The sequence below is a fragment of the Camelus dromedarius genome, chromosome 8, assembly GCF_036321535.1.
Source record: "Camelus dromedarius isolate mCamDro1 chromosome 8, mCamDro1.pat, whole genome shotgun sequence".
Taxonomy (NCBI): domain Eukaryota; kingdom Metazoa; phylum Chordata; class Mammalia; order Artiodactyla; family Camelidae; genus Camelus; species Camelus dromedarius.
Genome location: NC_087443.1, coordinates 32,476,540 through 32,501,529, shown reverse-complemented (window position 1 = coordinate 32,501,529; position 24,990 = coordinate 32,476,540). Strand labels below are relative to the sequence as shown.

At 52.2% G+C, this 24,990-nt stretch overlaps 1 protein-coding gene across 1 annotated transcript in view; it reads left to right on the top strand.

Moving 5' to 3' along the window:
- The window catches only part of LOC105099890 (cadherin-23), a 211,077-nt gene that overhangs the window by 148,239 nt on the left and 37,848 nt on the right, over positions 1–24,990 (top strand). The window contains exons 7-9 of the mRNA XM_064488592.1: positions 7,523–7,717; positions 11,343–11,471; positions 19,442–19,520. Of these exons, the coding sequence (XP_064344662.1) occupies positions 7,523–7,717; positions 11,343–11,471; positions 19,442–19,520 (403 nt within the window). The remainder of the gene's footprint in view (positions 1–7,522; positions 7,718–11,342; positions 11,472–19,441; positions 19,521–24,990) is intronic.

Below are 24,990 nucleotides of genomic sequence, written 5' to 3'. Positions count from 1 at the left end.
CACTTTGCCCTGGCGCATCCTGGTCAGAAAGATCTTTACTTCTGACTTAAATTCTTCTTGTCACAGTGGGAGCCCATTTCCTTATGCCCAGTGAAATTGTGCACATTTTGAGATCCCTGCTTCCTTCTGAACTTCTCTTTGGGCTAAAGCTTCCCACCAACCCTCTCTTCTCTAGTCCGGACAGCCTGAATCCCCCGGCTTCCAGCCCTGTGTCATCCCCAGCCCTTTCAGAGAGGGAATGAACCAGTCCCGCTTGAGCAGGGGCCCTGAGCTCACACTACACCCTCATCTCCAGGGTCCCCAAGGCCTGGGACACAGAGGTGACCTGAATTTCAATCCTGCTCCCACCCCTTACCAGCTGTGTGACTTTGGACAAGTTACTTTATTTCTCTGAGCTTCCATTTCCCCCATCTGGGAAGAGGAAGTAATGAGATAAGACGTTTAAAAATGCTGACAGATAGAGGGTTGAATCCCCTCCCTGCCCCCGCCCCCGCCCCACCTCAGGGACCAGCAGCCCAGCCTCTGAGCCACAAGCTCAGTCCAGGAGGGTCTATTCCCAGCTCAGATCTACCGAGGTGCCCGCACCTTGTCAGAACTCCATCTGTCAGGAATTTATTACTAATGCATTTTATAACAGGCTTTATAATAAGATATTAAAGACTGTGGCGGCATCTAGCAAGCATTCCATAAATATTAATAACGCCTTTAGAGATGGCACCTACGGTGGAAACGGTCGGGCTCGTTCCGAGGTTTGGCAGAGGGTTGAGAATAAATCTAACAGGCGGGGAAGCGGGGGTACACTGTGAGGATGGGGGGATATAGTGTGCTTTTTCTTTCTCCTATCTTCCTTTCTCTTGCTGCTTTGAATTTTTATCTTCTTTTCCTTTGTTCACAACTTTTCCTCTGTAATGTCTCTTTTGCTCCCTTAAGTTTTTCTCTCCTTTCTCCCCAACTTTCTTCCTTCTCTCTTCTCTCACAAACTCTGTTCCCTCTCATCCCCATTCCCCTTTGGCCCCCAATTCCACCCTCTCTACCACCCCCTCCTCTTTATCTTTGTCCCCCTGTGGTCTTCCCTCTGCCTTCCGCCTTCTCTCCTTTCCCCTTTCTTTACGTTCTCTTCATCTCTCTTTTCTCTGGCCTCCCATTCTGCCTCTCTCTGACTTCCCCCTTCCTCCCTCACTGCCCACGCACCCCTCTACCCATTCCAGGGAGCACCCCGAGCCACCTCTGTCGAAGCCCAGAGTGTAATGTGAGTCATACCACATGTGAGAAGTGAGCTATTTATCATTATTATTAACGAACAAGATCCCTTGCACGGTAGAACTTTGCCAGAGTCTATTCCCTTGTCAATTCAGGAGTAGCAAAAAGATTTATTTGTCTCTGAATTGCACAGGGTGGCCCATTTACAGCAGGTCCATCAGAAGTGATGTGGAGCTTAAATGGAAGCTGGAAAAGGCAAGGGCCTGCCCTGTCTGCGACCTGCAGGGAATGGGCCCTGCGCTGAGACGGGCAACCTAGCAGGTGCAAGGGGTTTGCAGGGGATGATGCCCGATCACACTTCCCAGCCCCCCTGGAGGTCTGGGTGGTGCATTTAGGGAGATTTCCCTTGAAATGGCTAAGAAGCTGTGAGGAATTGGACAGGACTGGGCAGGGGGCACCATGGGGAAAGGGGCTTTGGAAGCAGAACTGGGACAGAGAAGTGTGCTAAGAGACCTGTCTGAGAAACAGGGGTAATCACGTTCCATGGGACCTTTCCTCCAAAGACCAACTGCTCCTTTCCAGCAAGAAGGTGGACCCAGAGCCATATTCCACAATGAATATGTGGAGAGAAGTTGCCCTAGAGTGGGGCAACCCGACCCCCAGCCAAAATGGACCTCTTGGCCCTGCCTCCATGGCCCAGACCCACATGGCGATAATTCTGTAGACCCCGAACTCCAAGCCCAGACACCAGAAGGGTGCTTTCTCCCTGGTCTCCTGTCTCTAGGAAGGCAGAGCCTGACTCTGTGGGGCATCTCTCCTCCAGGCCTGTCCTGGCTGATTGTATCAAACCCACAATCAAGCTGTCCCCTGCCCACCCCTGCCACTGCACATGCACGCTGATCATTGCAGGGACCTGAGCGGATTTGCATGTTAAAGGAGTGTCTGGGGACACTTAAAAAGAAGCAGGAGCCGGCATTCATCCATCCAGGCTGCTTTCTTCTCCCCACATTACTTTCTGTGCCCTCAGGAGTCAGGAGCGCTGGCCATGAGCTTTGTCTTCTGCAGCCCAGCCGTGGGCGTCAAAGGGGCCAAATCCCAGCAGGCGAGGGGCAGGGTGAGCCTGGGGCAGAGCTGTGGGGATGAGGAGGCCCTGCCTGTGGCTGGATGCATTCTGAGGGTACCTGGTGGGGAGCAAAAAGCTGAGACCCACACAGGCCAGAGTGAGTCAGGGGTACTCACAGGAAGGACAGCACAAGTATGTCTCAGCACCACAGACAGGACGGGAGGGGAGGGCCAGACAGGGCCTATGAAGGCCAAGGCAGGAGAGGCCCTGCTAGCCCCGTGTCTCTGCTTTTCTGCCTCACTGTGCTCCATTCTCACTGCAGATGGGCTTCCCTGCCACCCTGTAACTTTGGCTTCTGTGTGGCCTTGGGCCTGTCACAGTGCCCACTCCAGCCCTAACCAGGTAGCAAGAATCTTTTTTCAGTTCCCCGCAGAAAACTGATTTAACTTCCAAGGCCCCATCTGATTGGCCTGCTTGAGTCAGGTGGTTACCCCTGGACCAATCACATGTGGCCTGAGTCTGAAGTCCCTTGGTACAAACATGGCCACCTAGGTCCATCCCTTGAGCAGAGCTGTGGGTACAGAGAGCATCTCTAGTTGAGAGGAGGGTGGACAGGGAAGCAGTGGTTGGCATCTCTGGGTGGGGTGAAAAAAAGCACTTATATATGAGTCAAGGTACCAGATTTCCAGTCACGGCTCTACCATTAACCACCTGTGAGACCAAGAATAAGGCATGCCCCCTCACTTTTCCCATCTATAGAATGGGGAGGCTGGGCTGGATAATCTCCAAGGTTCCTTCCAGCTCCTTCACTCAAGCCATCCCTGAGTGGTAGGTGGTCAGGCCTGGCCTCCGTACTCAGGAGCTTCCTTGGCCTGCAGGCACCCCTCCCACCCCTGCCTCAGATCCCACCCTTCCTCTCACACTCTCCAAACCTGCTTTGGAGGGTCTTCAGAGCCTCTCCCATCCTGACCCTGTCTGCAGCAGCCATGAACCAATCAAAAGAGATGTTCTGTTTCTGATTTTAAAATGCTCCTTTGTCTAAATTCATGATGAAGAGATTGATTGGCTGTTTATAATGTTTCTAATACCCCTCCTTTAAAAAGGGCTCATCTCACACTGCCTTGATGGTATTTTATTACCTTAATAATAATTGCAACGACCATTTGTTGAATGTTGCTCAATATTGCCATGTTCCTGGCTCCGCGAGAGGCTTTTTATTTTTTTCACACCTTATCTCATGTAATTCTTTCTCAGAACCCTAGGAGGTAGGTACTGGTAACAGCTCCATTTTTACATTTTCCTTTACATGGGGAAACTGAGAGCCAAAAAGAGTAAGTTTGACAGTGTACGTCCAAGGTCTCTAGCCAGTAAGTTGGAAGGCTGGGACTCAGACTTAGGGTGTCTGACTCAGAGCCCACACTCTGAGCCACCAAGTTTTATTGTCTGCAGTACACTTGGAAATCCAAATGCACCTGGACCCATAGAGGAAATCTGCTTGCATTGAGGGGGTAGACCTGTGAGCACATCTGCACATTTCCATGAAACAGCAGTGGGTGCTCAGAGAAGTCCCCGGTGTATGTGCTGATGAGGGCCCCCCATTTCCCTCATAGAGCATGGCGCCCAGGACCTGAAATGCAGAAAGTCAGCATTCTTTTCTCTCCAATGGCTTGTCCCTTCTAAGTATATAAATGGCTCTTCACCAGGCCTTTTTAAAATCTTTTTTAAGTTATGCAGAAATTAAATGGGTTTTCACTGCAGGGCATGAAACATAATCCAAGAAGGTCAGACTCAGGACCATCCCTTCTTTTTCCTTTTTCTGTCTTCTTGGATCTTGCTCTTAAATCCTCTGATCAGATGCCCAGAGAGCCTTCGCCCCGGACCATGCGTATGGATGGGTGAAATGTCCTCTCCTTCCTGAGGCAGGGGGCTGGAGAGCTGACATTCTCATGGGAGCCATCTCTCTCCTCTGGGTACAGGCTCCATGTGGGGCGTGCTCTGAAGTGCTGGCTGTCTAGCTGCCTCACAGGGGTCTGTGGCTCTGAAATCAGAACATGTCCATCCCTCTCGTGGCAGGAACCACAGGCCCCGATGGCGTGTCTGTTCTGGAGCGACTCAGGCACTCGTGTGTGACATACATGCTGAATCTACAGAGGGGGTGGGGTGGGGGGGCAGAGAGAGAGAGAGCTGTGGGTTAGCTGAGAACCTCATAAAGAGCGCCTCAAGACCAGTGCCACTGTAGTGACATGTTGGGGTGAAGGCTGGCTTCACTGAGCCCAGTGCCCAGGGAATTCAGTTTTTGGGGTTTTGCATGTGGTGGCTTGGAGTAGGTACTTGCAGACTGCCCGTATCCGTCAGGGTCCCCCAGGAAACAGTTCATCTCAGAGAGTTCCAATAAAGGCATTTCAGTGAAGGGACAACTTCCAGAGGGAGTGCTGGACTAGGGGGATATTAAGTGATGCTGAGGCACCAGAGACGAGCAGCACTGGGAAGCTGCTTCTATTCCTGGGGCCGCAGGGGCAAGAGAAGGGGATAGAGCCCACCAAAAGCTGAGACCAGGGAGGAGGGGTTGCTGGGCTGGAGCTGGAGGGATTGGGGAAGTAATACCCCAAACTCTTTTTCCTCCTGCCTCCTCCCCAAACTCTGAGCTCCTACCAGCACCTGCCATTGGCAGAAGCCTGCCAGCGAGGAAGCCTGTGGAATACAATTCATTGAGGCCACCCTGGAGTGAGGAGAAGAGGGAGGTCATAGCAGTGCAGAGTACTCAGTGGATCTGAGGGAGCACAGACAGGGATTGCCCAGTGCAGGATCATTAATGTTTCCTCCCTGCCCTACCCTTGAAGGCATTCTTGTCTGCCGTCATCCAGAAGGCACTCAGACAATAAAACCGCAACGGTCAGCTTCTGAGCACTTATTACTGTACGCTGGGACGTTTACGCTCGTGAGCTTATGTACTCTTCACACTGACATTATGAGGTGTTACTAACTTCAATGTACAGAGAAGGGATTAAGGATCAGAGGGATTAAGTAACTAGCCCAAAGACACAACAGTGAGGCTCGGGTCCCAACTTACGCATTCTGCCCCCTTGCACACTTGACTCTCTTTTGAAGGGAAAGAGAGCATCTGTTTCCCAAGCTGTTGAGCTAAGTAGGGTAGGCCTAGCAAAGGGAAAGCAGGTTCAGAAGCCCAGAAGTGGGAGGGAGCCTGCTGGGTTGGAGAAGTACAAATAGCTCTACCTGCCAGGAAATAGTAAACTGATAAAAAAAGATACTACATGTGATCTTAGCCAGAAAGCAATACCTGCCAGGAAATAAAGTGTGAAGGAGGAGACAGGGCCAGACCACGAGGGCCGGTGTCCTATGCAGAGGTATGGAGGAGAAGGGCCTCCCTTGTCTGCCCCAGTCTCAGTGCCAGTTGGAGAAGGACAGATTATGAGCCTGTCCTTTCATCCTGACATTTGCCTGGTGATGAGGGAGAGGCAGCACACTCAGAGAGAAACAGAGGCAGCTCCGTGGCATTGTCCCCTGGAGGCCCTTTCCAGCCTGACCTGGGGCCTTACAAAGAACACCCTTGCCTCAAGCAGGTAGTCCCAGGGAAGGGCTACCAGCGTGCCGGAGACTGTTCCCCAAAGAAAGAAACTGTTCAAGGCAGTGACACAGGGCACAGGTCATGGCCAGCAGCATGGAGAGGGACAGCCATGTGGATGCCCTCCTTGGAAGGAGCCCTGCAGGTGTGAGAAGCGATCCAGTCATTGTCCCAGTGTAAAAAGATCACAGAGGACCAGGAACGTTGTCTCTGCCCTCAGAGAACTGACAGGCCAACCCCACACTCCTGGCTAGGAGGTACCACCCAAGCTGACAGTTGACCTCAGCATCATACAGAAGAGTTAGGGAAAGAACCACCATCGATGTTTAGAGGAGTGTTAGCAGAGTTTAAGAGCATGGGCTTAGAGTTAACTACACCTGAATTCAAGGCATTCTTTGCCACTGCCTAGCTATGTGATTTTGGTGAGTTGCTTAACCTCTATGAGCCTCAATTTCCTTTTTGAAAACAATGTAATAGCTACCACCTGAAAAGCTACTTGTTACAGAGCTGATAGGCGTAGCCCACAGCACAGACATGGCACATACAGTCAATCAGTCAACGGGAGCGGGGATTGTTTCTTCCTTTTTGTCTCCAGGCAGAGCCTCACTAGACTGCTCCTCTTCAGTTGAGTCCAGAGCTCAGTAAGTCAGTAATAAATTTACTCACCTAGCATTTTGCAGGCGTGGCTTACATGGTTTTGGTGGGCACGGCAGTGATGAGAGCTGACAATTGGGCAGAAGATGCAAACAGATACTTAAAATACGATGCACTATCATAGAGCTTCATTCATGTCTTCAGAAAGGATGTTTACTGGACACCTGCCATGTGCCAGGCACCATGTAGGCAAGGCAGATAGAGCTTCCATGGAGCACATGCGCTATGAGAGAAGATGGGCACTAACCAGGGAATTAGGGAAGAAATGTGGGTGATGAAAAATTCCAGGGTGCTGTGGGACTCTGAATATAAACAATGGCAAGGAGTGGGGGCATGGTAGGGGCTGACCTGCCTCAGGGGTTTGAAAGGCCTCCGTGTAGAAGTCAAATCTATTTAGAGACCGAAAGTCATAAAGGGGGAGGGGTTTATACACAGTGTCTAGCAGAGGGAATCATGGAAGGCTCCCAAAATGGGGTGACAGTTAAGTGCGCCTCATGGGTCTTTCTGGTGGCAGGCTGCCATGGCCCAGGGATGGCATGTGGATGCCCCACCCCAGGGCAAACCAGGTAATCTCTGTGGGCCAGGAAGAGCCCCCAAGCCCTCTGCCACATCCCCATACCACACTCCTCCCAGCCCCCTGCCCTTGGAACCTCCATCCCGGGTGCGCTCCAGAGCAGCTCGGGCCTGAGGCTTGAGCAGCGAAGGGGCACCTGACAGAGGAAGCAAAGCCACCAAGAAACGGGGGTTCGGGGACCAGAAGGCCCTCACCCAGAACTCCAGGACGAGCAGATCATCTTTGGAACTGGTGCTGTTACAGCCACCAGGAGGCCAGCAAAAAATGAAAAAAAAAAAAAGATATTGCATTTTAAATTACTCTGAACCCTCTTAGAATAAAAATGACAAAGCCATGGGTCTTGTTGGCTGGAGTCCGTGGTTAATGGGTTTTGGGGAAATAGTCACTGATTGAGGCAGCTGCTCCAAGCTCCAGCTCACCCTTTTATTTGCTTTGCTTCACCCCCCAGAACACACCAGTGGGGACACCCATCTTCATCGTGAACGCCACGGATCCCGACCTGGGTGCAGGCGGCAGCGTCCTCTACTCCTTCCAGCCCCCCTCCCAGTTCTTTGCCATCGACAGTGCACGCGGCATTGTCACAGTGATCCGGGAGCTGGACTACGAGACCACGCAGGCCTACCAGCTCACCGTCAACGCCACGGTGAGTTACTGCGCTGAGGCCCCAGGCAACCAGATGCCTGCCTCCTCCCACCCTCAAAGAGAGCAATGGAACATCATCCCCGTTCCCTGCTAGTCAAGGCTTCTAATGGTGTTGCTGGCGATCATAATAATAATAACAACTGATGTTACTGAGGGTCCATGCTGTTTTCTTGGCACTGTGCTGAGCACTCAAATTGTGTCTGTTAAACCTCCAACAGCCCTGTATCATAAGTAGTATTAAGATACCCACTTTATAGTTGACGAAACTGAGGCACAGGAGCCATTCAGTGACTTGCCCTTGGTCACCCAGCAGTTGGACTTCAGAGCCTGCACTGTAATCCCACAGAGCATGCCAAGTGCAGGGTGTCCTCTCGCTCTCTGGGACACAGGACAGAGATGTCAACCCAGCTGTGTCCTGACACCACCCAACATGCAGGAGCCAGAGGGTCCAGGTCCCCTGACCGCTACTCTAGAGTGGTGACTCTTACGCAGAAGGGAGCATCCGTCTGTGCTGAGCACCGTGCGGGGTCCTGGGAATTCCAGGATAAGTTAGTCAGGAGAGGGCGGTGGGAGAGGAATAATGATCCCATTTTATGGCTGGCACTGTTGAGACTCACCAGCTGATGAGCAGTGGGCAGCAAGAGCCCAAACCCAGGCTGTCTGAACCCCTCGTCCAGTACCCCATGGCCAGGAGTCTCTGAGTCTCCAGGACACCACAGGTGTGTGGCCTCTGTCACCAGCTGTTATTGAGGGCCTGAGGGACAGGCAGGCCACACCCTCAGTAGGGTTCTACCTCTCACTCTCGTCTTCCCTGCTCCTGGCCACTGCCTCCAAGCACAGCTGGAGCCTTCAGCTGGCAGCAGGGTGAAAGCTGACATATTTGTCCCTTAGATTTTTTTTTACAAAGCCCAGGTCAACAGGGAAACAAATTACAGGAGTCCCTCTGACCCTCCAGGACCCATTAGTCTGACACACAGCATCCACCGCCTGGCCCCCGTCACTGCCGCAGGGGCTGCCGCTAGTGCTGTGGTCTCCACTTGGCAGGTCACAGAGCCTAGATCCCAGGGGAAGACACAAGGGTCCAGTTTGAAAGATGCGTTTCCCCTAGGATGGGGCAAGATCCAGGGAGACACCAAGAACCCAGAAATGCAAACTTTTTCTTTGGACCTGGTCCAGCAGCTCCTGGGGAAGCCAGTACAGATGACACCCACGTTCCTTCCTTCTCCCCTCGTGGAGCGTTAGTTGCCTGGGAGGACGTGTGTGCTGCTATTTGTAAAACTGACTTCTGGGATCAAGGGGATTTACAAGGGTGGAATTTACCTTTTATGCACATCTGTACCCTTCCACGCTCTCTTGCACACACACTGGGGGTGATGCCCCTCCCACTACTCTCCATTTGCACATCCCTGGGCCCAGAAATGCAGAGATACTTTCTCTCTTTCTCACTATGAACTTGTCCCTGTGGGATAATTTCCACCTACCATAAAAGTGGCTTTGGGCCAGTGGGGAAGAGACCAGAGCTGGGCACAGGCAGGAATCTGGGTGGTCTAGCCTAGCAAGAGGCCTGGGCTCAAGCTGGGATGGTGAATGCAGTTAAATTGCTGTTATTCTTCCAGCCATCAGGCCTTGGAGCAGTAGAGCAGGAGGGGCCCTAGAACTTCCTTAGGTCTCAGTGGCTCCCCCACCTGATGCACAAGTCCCTCTCAGGGCTGGCGCTGTGCCTCAGGGCTGGTGCTGTACCCTTGGCCGCGGGACATTACCCCAAGGAGATTCTCCTGTGAGACATCTCAGGGACCAGTGTGGGTCCCCAGCCCTCACTGGGTGGGTAGCAGGTGGGAACTTGTGAGGACTCCCCTGGGAGTAAGCTGCTTAGGGCTGTAGGTGCCAGAGTAACAGGTGCCTGTCCGGCAGGATAAGCCATGGAGTCTGGGGTGGGCTAGACAGGGGCATCCTTGGCAGGAGCTAGACTGCAGCCACAGGTATGGGACAGGGAGGGTAGGTGCCAGGCTGGACCAAGCCAGCTGCCTACAGAAGCCTGGTAATGGCAAATCAGAACTACTGGCATCCCTGACCCAAGAGGTCAAGGGACTTCCTACCAGGCCTCCCCCTCTGGCCTTGTCTGCCTGGTGGTCATTCTGGTGCCTAGCTGAGCACTCTCACCATGGGCAGTCCCCAAGTCTGGGCTGTGGGCCCCATTGTCTTGGAGGCTGCAAGGCTGTCTCTGCTGTGGTCCCTCTGCCCAGCTCCCCCCACACCCCCAGACTCTCCCCTCCCTTGCTGCACCCACGACGCACCCCCCAAAGCCCCTCCCCCCTCTCCTTGGCTGCCCCTGAGGACTCTTAAGGACAACCAGCCCTTCTTCTCCTTCAGAGGCTCTGTAGCTCTCTCTCTGGAGAGCAGAAGCAGGCACTGGCCTTGTTGTAAGGTGGGGAATGCCTTGCATTGTTCAGATCACCCAGCCAGATCAAGGGAGACCTAACCCAAGGACAGTCCTCTTTAAATCCCACACCAAAGAATTTATAAGCCCGAGTCCATAGAGGTCATTCCAGTGAGTCCCTTCATCTCACAGAATAGGAAATTAAGACTCCAAAATGGAAGAGAACTTTTTCAAGGTGACCTAGCAAGTCAGCCACGGGGCTGATGTTAGGACCCCAGATCAAGACAGGGCAGGTTTTTATGTCAAAAGGACCTGAGTTTGAGTCCTGGCTATACATTTAACAGTTGTGACTGGGGGCAAGTTACTTAACCTCTCTGGTCTCTGTTAAATCTGAATAATGGGCACATAATACCTATGAAAGCAAATGAGGTATCTAGCATGGTGCCTGGGATATAATCTGTATTGAGCATGTAGTTTCTATTCTTGTTGGCTATTGTTATTCAGTAGCAGAGCTATCTAAACAGTTTATCACGTTTAGGGTAATAGAAGATGGATTTTGGGTTTTCTTTCTTGGTGAGCTTTCATAGGACCACCTTTCCATCTGGGAAGGTTTAAACATTGCCTGCCTGGCCACATGGCCTGCATGACCTCTCAGGATTCCTTCCCAGAGTCCCCCAAGTGTCACAGGCCCTGGAGCACCCCCTGCTGGTTCTACCAAAAAAGTTGCTTGACCAGTAAACTCAGTGCAGAGCAGGCTGCAGGTCCCAGAGTAGACCCCTCTGCCGTCAAAGGGCCCTTCTTCTGAAAAATCCCCATCCCAGTCAATTCCCTTGCTGCCCTTGCATGAGAGGGGGCAGGAAATGGGCATGGAGAGGGGTCCCCTGCCTGAATCCAGAGAAGGAGCTAAGGGCAGCACCGTCCCTTTGCCCCAAGCCCACCATCCCACCCATCAGATGTGCGGGGTGGTCAGGCCTAGGCCAGGCCAGAGGCAAGAGATGTGGCTCTGCCCCAGCCCTGCTTTGTGACAGTGGATAAACCATCTGCCACTGGGCCTTGAGGGCACTGTTTGTGGATCCCTGCGAGTTCTTAGAGTTCTTGAACTTCTGTGCTAATGCCCTTACCCATGGGAGTGTGGGAGCACATGTGTACATGTTTGCACACCTTTGTGCACATGGGTGTCGTGTGTGTGCATGTGTGCACACGTCCACAACATCACTTAACCTAAGGCTACGTATCTTTGTCCACTAAGGATCAAGACAAAACCAGGCCTCTGTCCACGCTGGCCAACTTGGCCATCATCATCACAGACGTCCAGGACATGGACCCCATCTTCATCAACCTGCCTTACAGCACCAACATCTATGAGCACTCTCCTCCGGTAAGACCCTCCCCAGCCCTGGTGAGACTTCCCACTGCACTTCTGGTAGGGATGGGGGCCCTGTTTGGTAGGACAGACTCCTTGGCGTTTTCTACTCCCCCGAACCCCCATATGTGGCAATGATGACTGTCCCAGCACAGTGAAAATCCAACCCCTCTTGTACCATACCTCACCTCCTCACCTTCTCATTCCATCCCTGGAGGGGTCCAAGTGCCAAAGAGCAAAGACTGGCTAGTGCCAGTGAAGGGGGGCAGTTCAGAAGGATTCATGTGGAATGATGGGGATGCCCATGGAAAATCTGGCCTGGGCTGGAGAGTGGACTTGGACTCAGCAAGGCTCACCAAAATATCAGTGGGGCTCAGCCCTGCCCACCATGGGTCCATCGGTCAGCCTGTGTCTCTCGACCAACCAATGCTGTCCAAGGTGGCAGCCACTGCCCTCCACCCCGCAGGCCCTCTCAGGCTGGGCTCCTCCCAGAGAGCCCACAGCTCCAACTGCCCCTCCTAACTGCCCAGGTTCTGGGTTTCTCAAGGCCATGTTTTCAAGAGAGACACCTGATTGGCCATGCTCGTGATTTTGTACCATGTCCCAAGGTCATAGGTCACCAGCCAGACTGTAGATTGGCACCTCATAGGGATGTGTCCACAGGCTTCCCTGGACCAGGAAGCCTGCCCTCCAGTTTGGGACTGTGATCTGTCCTGACTGTTGGCTGCTTCCAAGCATCGTGCTGCAGTCTCCAGGTGTGAGGGGGTAGCCACTTCCTTCTTGGGGCCACTTGGGGCCTGGAGGCTCCAACAAGCAAGATGCTTTTTGGCCTCTTGTTGCAGGTGTCTGAAGCTGTTTCAAGGGAAGAGGGGTACCTCTGAATGTCCACACCCCAGCCCTCTCTTTCTTGGTGGTCCATGGACAGCAGGAGCTCTAGCTGTTGAGACTGAGGGCTACCGCCCCACAAAACATCTTTGCTAAGCCCACGTGCTCTTGGCCCCAACCTTTCAGATGAGGTGGACCCTTCCATCCTGCCCCTGGCCATCCCCTTCTTAGCGCTCAGTGATCTTGTCTGGCTTACCCTCAGCTTCTCTGCTGGACTGAGAAGGTAGTGCTGTAGGAAGAGGGGTCTGCTGTGGACATAGCACACCGTGTAGCTCGGGAAGTGATTATGGAATGAATAAACAAATGCCCTGCTCAGGCCAACCTTCTCACTATCCTGTCATCCTCATCACCCCTCGTGATTGCTCCCATCACCCATCTCTTGGTTTCCAGCTCACTGACAATCTTTAGAATTTTTTTCCTGGCTTCATCCTCCATGGCCCACAGGCATAGTCATCTCTCTCCTCTCAATTTTGGTTGAGTTCACTCTCTATGCAGCATAACTTACCACTGAATTGTAGCCACACCTATAATGTTCAGTGATGTGTAAGTGGGTTACTTTGGGGCTCCCAGTCATCCAGGTGCCTGAGTCTTTGGGGCCTGGTCTCACACCTTCCATGGGCCTCCCAAGGCACTGTGCCCAGGGCTGACTGCAGGGAATATGGGCAAAGCCAGCTTGTTGATTGAAGTGAGGACATGCTGGTGGTGGGGCAGCCAGGGGAGCTCGGTGCAGGTCTCTGCACTGCTGTGCTCTTGCTTGGCCAAATCACACAACCTACTGACTGCTTCCTCCTTGGGAAACTGGGGCTAAGGCTGTCTTAATAGTGCCTCCCTGGCCTGTGGGTATTAGAGATTGGCGCACCTAGCAATGCCAGCATTAGCAGGCTAGTAAACAGTGGTTGCGTATTTGGATTGGGCTAGGGGTCCCAGCTTCAGCCTCATCTCAGAGTCTTGGTAGTCAGCCAGAGGGCTGTTGGTGTGCATGTGCTCCCAGACCCTTCAGTTTGTCTTGTCTTTTCCTGGCATCCGTGTATCGTAGCAGAGTAATACTAAGTCAAACATTGCTACATGTGTTCCTTTCAGATCGGCAGGTTTTTTTTTAATTGAAGTATAGTCAATTTACAATGTTGTATTAATTTCTGATGTATAGCATGATGATTCATTTACACACATTTTATATATATATATTCCTTTTCATATTCTTTTTCATTTTAGGCCATTATAAGGTATTAAATATAGTTCCATGTGCTGTACAGTAGGACCTTGTTATTTATCTATTTTATATATAGTAGTTAGTATCTGCAAATCCTGAACTCCCAATTTATCCCTTCCCACTCCTTTTCCCATCTGGTGACCATAAGTTTGTTTTCTATGTCTGTAAGTCTGTCTCTCTTTTGTAAAAAAGTTCATTTGTGTCCTTTTTTTTTTTTAAGATTTCGCATATAAGTGATATAGTATTTTTCTTTCTCTTTCTGGTTTACTTCGCTTAGTATGACAATCTCCAGGTCCACCCATGTTGTTGCAAATGGCATTGTTTTATTTTTTAAGGCTGAGTAGTATTCCATCATGTGTGTGTGTGTGTGTGTGTGTGTGTGTATGTATGTGTGTATATCACAATTTCTTTTTTTTAAATTTACATTCTTTTTTAATTGAAGTATAGTCAGTTTACAATGTGTCAATTTCTGGTGTACAGCATAATGTTTCAGTCATACATACACATACATAAATTTGTTTTCATATTCTTTTTCATTAGAGGTTACTACAAGATATTGAATATAGTTTCCTCTGCTATATAGTAGAAACTTGTTGTTTATCTGTTTTATGCATAGTAGTTAGTATCTGCTAGTCTCAAATTCCCAATTTATTCATTCCTTCGAGGCCACTAACACCAATGCCTGGGTCGCTCCCAGGGAGCCAGTCTGAGTCCCGCCACTTGGGTCATGTGACCAGGCTTGAGGGAGCCAGACAAGGAAGTAAGCTGAAAGTTTCGGGCTCTCTCAGTGCCCACGGAATCACTTCAGTGTCCACACACCTCTGACTCCCTCTGCCTCCACGCTTGAAAATTTTCACATCTCTTGCACTTCTCATACACCCAGAGCCTGGTTTTTCCCTGCTTCTAATCAGTTTCCGTGCCTTGATCCAGGCCCTCCATGTTTCTTTACAGTGTGGAACTCTGATTTAACGCAGTGCTTCCCTGGCCAGGCCAAGGCTGAGGAGCCCCAGCGCGGCCTGGTCAGCCCCCAGGGCCGGGGCACCCAGGCATCCCTCAACCCAGGCCTGCCTCTGCTGGCCTGGGGCCTCATCCGGACCCTCGCCCTCTCTCCCTCGCTTCCCCTCTTTATCTGCGGCTCCCAGCATGTATGCCTGCCTCTATCAGTGTATCAGGCCAGCATGCCTCATCTAAAGTGTATATATTACCTAATAAAATCCTTCTTATTTGGGATTATTGCATCAAATTTTAATTTCCTCACTCGAGCAGCAGCATGTCGGCCTGCCCGTCAGTGAAGGACCGATAGAAGGTGAAAAGAGTGGATAAACTGCACAAATTACTGCCAGCCGATGCTTATCAGCCCTTTGACTGGAATTGACTGGAATTAAGGACTGAGAAATAGGATTTTCTGCCTCAGAATCTGCTGTGGCAGCTCTTGTCGGAAGTCCCCTTCAGCCCCCACCGGCCTCCTCCCCACAAGGGTGCCTCCTACTCCTGAAGCAAACTGCACGTCCACCTTTCAAGTCCTTAATCCTGTCATGGAAATAGTGGGGCAGGGAGGCAGCTGGGCTGGCAGGGAAGAGGTGGACCGGGCCCCCCAAGGCTCCAGCTTTAGCCACTCTCCTGGCCAGCTTCATTGGAAGGAGGCAGCCACAGGAGGGAGAGCAATCCCAGCTCCTCTCGACTCTGCCCCGACTTCCCTTCTGGTACCCAAGCCTCAGAGGCTGGGGATGCCTGGCACCCCTTACCCACCCTGATACAGCCCTCCGTATTCCCCAACACCCTCACCCACCCACTCACCGCACCTTGGGACTTTAAGCAAATCCCGGACCCCTTGAGCCTCAGTCTCCCCACATATCCCCTCACTGGGAGGAGTTGTGAGGGAACCTATGCTGGGGGCCCAGCACAAGGCTTGGCACACAGTAGGTGCTCAACTAATGCTAGCTCTCCCTGTGAGCGCCTAGCTGTTCTCTCTATAGAATGCCAGAAAACACCTTACCTCTAGGGCAGGGATTATTAACCTGGGGTCCTGGGGAGTCTGAGTTTGTTGTTTGGAACATCACGTGCATGCATTGTCTGTGAAGAGGTATCTTAGCTTTCATCAGCTGCTCATGGTTCCAGGCCCCAGTGAATAGTGACAGTTGGTTTTATAGCATTGGCCATGACCCAGGTGCTATTGCAAGTACTTTACATGTCTCACTTCCTGAGGTGTGGGGACTGTTGTTATACCCATTTTATAGATGGAGGAAACAAGGCAGCGAGAGGTTAAGTAACTCACTCGAAGGGTTCAAACCCAGGAAGTCTGACCACAGAGTCAAACCCTTACCCCCTTTGCCGTACTGCTTTTCCCACCACGAGGAGTCAGGACCCCACGGGCCTGTGTACCTTTGGCCTCTCTCGGGGAAGCCTCATTTCCCAGAAGGGGGCATCCTTGCAATGGGAGTTCCTGTGAAGGGAAGAAGCCCTGTGGTCTGGTGCACCCCATTTCTAGCCCTTCTGGGCCCACCCATCTGCTCTCCTGGCCATGCCCTGGTACACCCCTAGCTGAGACCCTCCCTGGAGAGCCAGCCCATAGCGGGGCCCAGCCTTGGGGCGGACACTTCTCCATCCCCTCATCTTTGGAAATAAGTTTCAGTATATTGAAAATATAATCACTGAGACTCTGAAACAAGAGCCATGAGTTCCCAAGAGCCCCTATTCCTCCCTGTTAATTCCTTCTCATAACATTTCCAGTCTTTGTGGCTGCACTTGTATTAAAAGCTCAAGGTTTTATTAAAAATGGATTTATTTACCCAAAAAGAGATGAAACCCCAAACTTTGTCAGAAGCCTTTTAGAGCTCACTTCATGGAAGCTCAGGTGTATCTTTTCCTGGGGAGAGCCAGCCTCCTTGCTGTCTGGTCCCCTTTGAGCTCCACCCACCCAGGGGGACTCCAGGCCGCCCAGGGTAGGCATGCCCACAGGGAGATGTTCACAAGGCTCTAAGGACTGAGGGTTGTTTGGTCGCCAGTTCCCCTCTTTGCACAGGCCAGCACTGGCCCCTTTCCAGTCTCTTTGAGACTCACTGACCCGGGCCCGACCCAGCCACGCCCAGCCCTGGTTGTATGCCTGTGCGCTTGCAGCTGCCCCCCCAGGTTTCTTGTTTAGTGACTGTCTGGAATGGTGCTTTGGTGGGCACTGGGCCGAGTCAGCCTGGCAGGCCAGGGGCCTCTCATGCTGGGATGCATGTGAGGCTCAAGTTGGATGAGGCCATAAAAGAGGGAGCTGTCCTGGTGTCCAGAAAGCCCATCCTGACAGCTGGAGCCTCGGGCCAGAGTCCTGCACTCTGGGGACAGAATGGGACAAACCCAGGCCTCTCCTGTGTGAGGAGTGACCCCAGGAAAGGCATACCTCCAAAAAAAGAACCCCTGATGGGATGATGGCAGGGGGCAAGTTGTTAGCGACCCTTCAGATCTAATGCAGTGCTTTCCAAATCACCTCCTTCTGACCCCTGGGTCTGGGGCTGTTAACAGATGTTACATGAAGAGAGTCTGTCTTCAGCTCAGAATGCCGGAGAAAACAAAGGTTAACAGATTTCTTTGCTACTTTACTGCTTCTTGAAGCCTTTATCACACTAAAGCCCATTGTGCATCTCCAAGGGAGGGACAGGGGATGTATGTTTTCCCAAATTTGACATGAATTAATGCTTGTAAATTGCTTACAGTGGTGCCTGGCACATAGCAATGACTCTCATAAATGACGATTACCGTTATTATAACAACCTGTATGGAAGCAGCATTGCCTGGTGGGCAACAGAATTTTGGAGCCAAAGTATCTGAATCTGATTCCCAGCTTCACTCTTTGAGGGGGGTAGGACCTTGGAAAGGCCACTTAACTCATGGTCCTCAGTTTCCTCATCTGTAAAATGGAGCTGTCTCCTGGGGTAGTTGTGAGCGTGAAAGGAGTTAAGACATTCACATGCATTCACAGCAGTGCCAGGCACGGAACAAGTGCTGGAGAAGGGCTCCCGTCGCAGCAGGTGCTTCACCCTCTCGCACAGCTCAGGTCCTCAGAATCCACTCTGGCAATTAATGGCATCTTTCTCTGACTTCCTAACAGTCTGTCTCCCCGCAGGGAATCTAGCCAGAGCTCCAGTCTCCTGCGCGGGAGGGTGGGGCAGGGGGAAGGGCCCACAGAAAAGAGCCAGACCTGCCTTCTGCCGGGCTTTGGCCTCTGTGCTGTGTCCATTTCTCTACGGGAGACATTTCCTCTGCAACTTTCTCACTTTCCTTCAGCCAAACCTAGAGATGCTCTGGATTGCCACCCACCTAAGTTCAGGAGAGGATGAGCGACAGCTGTGCAGGGGCAGCACTGCCCTGGGAGGGTGAGGTGGTAGATGCCCCTCCTGGGTCTTGGGGGAGACCTGGAGCGAGACCTGGAGGAGTTGGAGGGGGGAGGCACCTTGCCCCTAGGCCTCCCCTGCTCCCCGCCCCAAGTCAGAGGTCTGCATGTTAGGAACAAGCCTCTCTCAAAAGAAGGTGTTCAGATTGGGGTGGAGGGTGCCACATACAGGCTTCAGCCTCCAGCTGATGAATGGCAAATGCATGAGAGGCACCAAGGCCACAAGAGACCTTCATTAGACATGCAAATGCCAGGGTTGATATCTCCCTGGGGCATGGGGACAGGGCTGTCCTGCTCTCCATCAGTCAGGGGAAACTGCAGCCTAGACCAGAACCTCAGGCAGGCATGAAGGGAGGCACAGCTGGTGTGGTAGGACCTAGAGAGCAAAGTGGTTGCCCTGGACAAGGGGCGATGCAGCAAGTGGTGGTGGTGGTAATATTGTTAGGATCCAATCATACGTATGTTCATTTATTCACCAATCAACCAATCATTTGGTATTTGAATGCACCCACTATATGCCAGCATCTCTTTCTAGAGACTCTTAGGCTTCCAGGCCCCTGCCTGTGCTGTGTCTTTTGCCTGGCGCACCTTCCTTTTGTTCTCTCTCTCTGGCAAACTCCTACTCACCCTTCATGACCCATCCTAAATGTCACCAGCTGTACAGCCCTTTGCCAGTTTCTCCAGGTGGACTTCTACACTTTAGGGTACATTTATGCATCCAAGCAACTCCATATCTGTATAGCAGTGTCTGTGCATATATCCTTGACCCCTCACTGCAGACCATGTGCTCCCCAAAAGCATGGAGCCTTGAATCCCCATCATGAGAGTCCCAGCTCCTGGCTCCCCTCCCCCATTGCTACAGGGAGAATGAATGAGGTGTGGGACAGAGCCATTTGAGGCAGGAACTGTGGGTTGCAGTGCTGGATGGGGCACGGTTCAGAGGTCCATGGTGGCCACCAGGGTTGTCACAGTCATTCTTGGAGAGACTCACTTTCAGGATTTATGATGCTTTCATTTACAGAGTAATTGATCCATGATGCTCTCCTTTATTCAGGCCCTAGTGAAAACAAGGTTCCAGGGTTTTGCTGTTATTCATATTAAGGTGGGAGAAAACAGAGAGGTACAGCAACCTTCCTGACGTCACACAGCAATGTGATGGACGGTCAAGATAGAGACCAGATCCCTTATTCTCTTGCTGGATGCTTCTCCATCAGCATTTCTTTCCTGGGTGGTTCATCTGAATGAGGGGAGATGAGGAGGGGAAGGGAGAGTGATAGCATCAGCAAGATTGGGTCTCTCCAAGGACACTGAGGTGTTGTCCAGAGGCCTTGGTGTATGTCCTAGGGATAACGGGCACAGCTGAGGCCTGTGCACTTGGCATCTAGTTCTTTCGCTGACCTTGCAGCCAGGAGTCCCCATAGGGAGGGAAGCTGTGGGTGCCAGGACAACTACAAAGAAGAACATCAGCCTGGGGGCTGGGCAGCTGAACTCAAATGCTTCCTGTCTCCCACCCAGGGCACGACAGTGCGTATTATCACTGCCATTGACCAGGATAAAGGACGTCCCCGGGGGATTGGCTACACCATCGTCTCAGGTAAGGCTTGGGCTGCCCTGGTCCCCCACATGACCCAGGAAGAGCCACTGTAGGAATGCCAGGCTCTGTAGGGCTGAGGAGGGGTCTATGGGTGTGTGGGACAGTGGCATGAGGGGACCTGTCCCCAGGGACAACACTGGCTAAAGAACCCAGGCAGGAGACTGACTGGATGAAGAAAGAAGGAGGAAGGGAGGAGAAGAGGAGCTTGCGCCTGAGGCTCAGATGTCGGGGGCTGCCCGGGGTGTTGTGGGGCAGGAGCATGTGCTGATATTCAAGGTCTCAGGCATCTGGGCACTTTGGGGCTCTGAGCCCGGGTCACTGGTGACTTCTGTCTAACCTCTTTCAAGGCTCTGGGCTTTTCTTTGTTTTTCTTTACTTACTTGATGAAAAGTTGGCAGTTTTCTCATCATTTTAGAACTCATACAGCTGCAACTTTAACTGAGTTCATGCTCTTTATACATTTCTGACCATTAGAAATTCACGTCTTATCTGGAATGTTGAGGCGAGGCACATAAGCCCTCCTCTCCCACCCGAGCTCTGGGTTGAGCAGGATAGTGATTGAATGCAAAGAGGGTTCTGGTTGATGGAAACCCTGACCCCACATCCCCACCCAAAGACCAGCAAAGTAGCAACTCCTTGGCTGTCTTGGGACTAGGCGGCTTTGGAGCAAGGGGGCTGGTCAGAGGTCCACGAGAAGCTGCTCACTCAAACACAGGCTCTGGACCTGTTCCTGTTCTCCCACCCCCAGCCCACTAGTGACTGAAGGGTCGGCCTGGTTCATCTGGGCAGGCCAGACTGATGGTCAGGAGGATGGCAGGCCACCAGGCCAGTTGCCCCTCCCTACCCCACTGCCAAGAATAGAGAGTGGCATTTCCCCCCTAAAGATCAAAGGACACCAGTGAGTAGTGATCAAGAACATGGATGGAGTCTCTTGAGCATATTGCCTTGGGTGGATCTTCCTACCTCAGTTTCTCATCCATAAAATGGGAGCAATAAGAGAATCTACCACAGGTGATTCAAGAGTCGTAAGACTTACTATGTATAAAGAGCTTCATTAACGTATGTAAGGTATTTCACAAGTGTTAACTAGGAGTATTATTACTGCTAGCAGCTAATAATACCTTCAGGATGCTGGGAGTTACCTAGGAGGGAGAGGCCTCCCATCCTTGGGAATGCAGGAAATCAGGGATATTATGGACTCTTTGTGACCTGCAGCTTCTGGCAAGGCTGTTATTGTGCTTCTAAGCCCAGCGGGCCCCAGGACCCAGAGCAAATGTCAGACCAGCTCGTGTGGTCAGCAGCAGCAATACCAGTGTGGGTTTGGGTCTCTGCTCCCCGACCCCATTTCCTCCCCATTCTGGTGCTCAGCACAGGACTCAGCAAGAGTAAACCCCAATGTGTGCTTATGGAATGAATAAATGAATGAATGAATGTCACTCTACGGGTAGTGGGTTTTCAAATCCCAGTATGTCAGAGAATAGCCTGGGCCTCTCCTACCAAAAAGGCAGAGTCCTTGGCACCCACGAGATTCTCATTCTCTAGAACTGGGGCGGGGCCTGGGAATGGCCCTTTTTCTCGGTGGCCCAGATGCAGGTGGTCCTTAGGCCAGGATGTGGAAAAGGAGGTCCTAGGAAGGAAGCCATTCTGTAGGAAGGCAGAGTCCTGCTGGGAATTAGCGGGCCCTCTCCTGGTAGGCAGAGAAGGGAGATCCATACTGGTACTGGTCTCCTTCATGAGTTTGTCAAATTGGGAAGCAAAGCAAGTGCCTCCTAGTGACAAGGGGCTTGCACTGGAGATCCGAGGGAGCCCCAGTGAGCCCAAAGGGTGATGGAGTTGGGGGCCCAGTATAAGGTGGCAGCAGGAATGGGACACGTGGCTGGGTAGCTGGTTGTCTCCTCATCTCATTGTCTCTGGGCTGGTTCCAGGCATACCCCTGGATGTGAGCAGGGAGCAGAGGGCCAGGATCTAGCCTGAGGTCATGGGCAGACTAGAAATGCCTGCAGTGATAGTGAGAGGTCATCCTCCAGGGCACTGGTCCATTTCAAGTGTGGACTGGCTGCCAGGCCACCAGCCCTAGACCCTCAGGTCCTCTTTACCCTTCAGAGATGGCCCCAGCCACCCTTTTCCCCTGCAGCAGGAGGTAGGAGGGTAGAGCCGCCAAGGCTTTGGGATCTGGGCTGGGCTCTTGAGATTGGAGTCTGGGGACAGTTGCCTGCGACAGCATCCTGTGAGATTTCCAAGGGCACACTCTCCTGGGCCGGGTCCCCAGATGCAAACAACAGGATGAGAAGAAAGACCCAGGATGTGAAACTACAGGTAGGGATGTGTGTGAAGATTGGGGCAGGATGTGGAAACTTCTAGAAGGCCTGGAGCACTTAGCTTAGCTTTACTTTATAGGATTCCTGTTGCCAGCACAGATGCTCCCTGAGGGCTTTTAGAAAGGATGACAAATGGATTTCTCTCACATGCCAACTTTGATTGATTGGTAATGGCTGCCTAAAGAGGACGAGGAAGCCAAACAGGCTCAGTGTGGCATTCAATTGGTAGAGTCTGCTGTGGGTGTGGAAATGGAGAGGGCGGCCCTGCAGCAAATGTCTGTCCTCCTTGGTGAGATAGCACTTGGACCACGCTGGAAGGGTGGTCATGATGGTCCTCAATCTCGTGGATGTTTGTCACCACCCGACCCCCTCCTCCCCCCAAATCCAGTTCAGACAGCTTTAGGAAAGTGCAGTCCTCTTTATCTTCCTTTCCCGGCCTGAGCATCTGGCTTACCTGCCTGCCCTTCTCCCCCAGCACTGGCCCTGGTCTCGCATGGTATCCCCATGAGCTAGCCGAAAGCAGGCAGACAGGCAGGAGTTCAGAGTCCCCAGGGGAGCAGGTGGACAGAAGACTAGGATCTGGCCTCTTCTCCAGTTCCCTTGACCAGTGTAGACACTGTTGCAAAGACCGTTGTCTGCCGAGGGTCTGGCCTCACGTGCCTGCCTCTCCGGTGGTAGTCCCAGTCCTCCCCCGGGTGGTTTGGCTGGTGCCTGTTTGGCTTGAAGCAAGAGGAAAAAATGCCCCACCACAGCGCCTCCACGCTGACCACTCGGTGCTGGCCCCGCTTGCCTGGTGGGAGCCTGCTCCAGCCCAGGTGCTCTGCAACCATTTTCATTTAAAAGAAAGAACTGAGGGCCTCAGGAGCTCCCAGAGCCAGGAGCAAGTCCTGAGGGCACTGTGGGTAACCAAGTCTCCGGGCACCTGCAGAGCCTGGGCAGGTGGTGGCTCTGTCTGCAGATGGGTGGACACAGGCCCAAGCCCACAGTGATCCGTGGTACACAGTTACCCTCCCCGGCTCCCTGAGGCCCCATCCCCTCTGGGCTATTTATCAGCCTTGCAGCTGGGGGGGGATTTATGTCTGCACACCAGTGCTTTCCCCATTACTAATGACCCCTCTGTTTTGCCAAGAACAAAAAGGCCTTCAGAGGTAAGTTATAGCCCCATTGCCATCAATTTGTTCTCAGCCTCTCGTGGCCAAACTACGACTGAAGAATGACAAGATTCTTTCCTTTTGAGGACCTAGCATGAGCCCCATTGCTCCCTCTTCCCAAGGGCATCACTTCCTCCGGGGCCTGACCACTGGTGCTCTGCAGGCTCTTCTCCCCAGCAGCCAGCCCAGCCTATAGTCTGAGCAGACACTACTCTGCCAGATGGAAACAGTCCTGCTTCCAGGGGAAGCTGCACCCCTGCCCTGCAGAGCACTGGACTTGGAGTCCAGAATTATTGATTTAAGGCCCAGCCACGCCACCTGCAGCAGGGTGTCCAAGCAAGGCGTTTGGCCCTCTTGAAACCCCATAATCCTCATCCACAGAACGGAGATAATAACTCCCACAGCAGATAAGATGGTGCCAGAGAGACTCTAAAGGGCCATAAAATATTAGGTATTATTAATTGTCAAAGAAAGATCAGGACCAGGGGTCCTTGGCACTCCTATTTACCCATTTCCTCCTTCATTTAAGTATAGAGAAGTGAGTGGCTGAGCACGCAGGCTTTAGGGCCGCTGTCCAGGGTGGTGACCACTAGCTCTGCTGGCCAATATGTTTGCCCATGTGACTACGAAGGTGACCCACAAAATTTTGAAGATTTAGTTTGCAAAACAGATTGTAAAATATCTCAGTAATGTCTTACATCGATGACATGTGGAAATGGTATATTCGATATACTGGGTTAAATATAACATTAAAATTAATTTTACCTATTTTTTTCTTTTAATGTGGCTCCTAGAGAATTTTAGATAACGCATGTGGCCCACGTTCTATTTCTATGAGAAGCTCTAGTCCAGAGTTAGACTGCCTTGGCTTGCCTTCTATCACGGACCAGCTGTGTAATCTTCTGAGCATCAGTTTTCCAGTCTGTGAAGTGGAGGTAATAATTACCTGTGCCTTACAGGGATGCTATGAGGATTCAGTGAGCTAAGACATGAAAGCACTTAGCAGAGCACCTGAATTTGTAGTACGTGCTCAACCACTGGGGACTTACTGTCCACCTACAGTGGATTGAGGGTCTTCTCTAGGCCAAGAGCTATGCTAATGTCCTGAGTACTAGTGGGCCCGAGTCACTGTCTTGGCCTGCAGTGTGTTCAGGGCTGGTATGGCAGAGGGGTAGTGTGTGTGGACAGGCTGCAGTGGCCTGGTGGAACGCTCTAGAGAGAAGCACTGTCTGTGCTGGGACTTGCTGACATGGAGTGATGACTCCCTGGGGGGGTCTATTAGACTGTTCTTTCTACTTTTGTGTATGTTCAAAAATATCCAGTCATAAGAAGTGAGAAAGAATTGTGGGAGGGGGCGCCCCCTGCACCAAGCCATTACCGGGTGGGAAGACTCACGCAGGAGAGATCATCTAAGCCACCCCTGACTAATGAGCAGGAACCAGCCTGGAATTGTGAAGGGAGGGTCTGTTGCGGGCAGAGGAACAGCTCATACCAAGATTACAGAGTAGGAAAAAGTGAAGCACGTTTGTGGAGCTACAGTAATTCTGCGTGGCTGAGCGCAGCGCGTGCGAGAGGCCAAGGGGAGAAGAGGCCATGGAGGGAGGCAGGGCCAGCCATGCATGGTGTGGAATGCCCGGCTCCGGAGAATGCCAGGCCCTGGTCCTGAGGGCAGTGGGAAGCCAGTTCAGCAGGAGAGGGATGTGGTTGGGGGTGTGTTGTGTGAAGCTCGCCGTGGGTTGGGGGAGGGCAGGTGGGAGCAAGCAGGCCAGTAGGGGGCAGCCATAGTGTCCCCCAGCTGGGGGACATCACAGTAGGGGTGCAGAGACAGAGCTAAAGGAGGGTGAGGAGGCCAGGGTGACAGGAGGTGACTAGTGGGATGCATGGTGTAGGTGCAGGAGGAGCCCAGGACTGGCTCTTGGCCTAAGATGCCTTTAGAGCCCCCTTGGGCTGGGAAATTGCTTACTTTAATTTCCAACGACTATGGGTTCTAGAAGGGCCCCC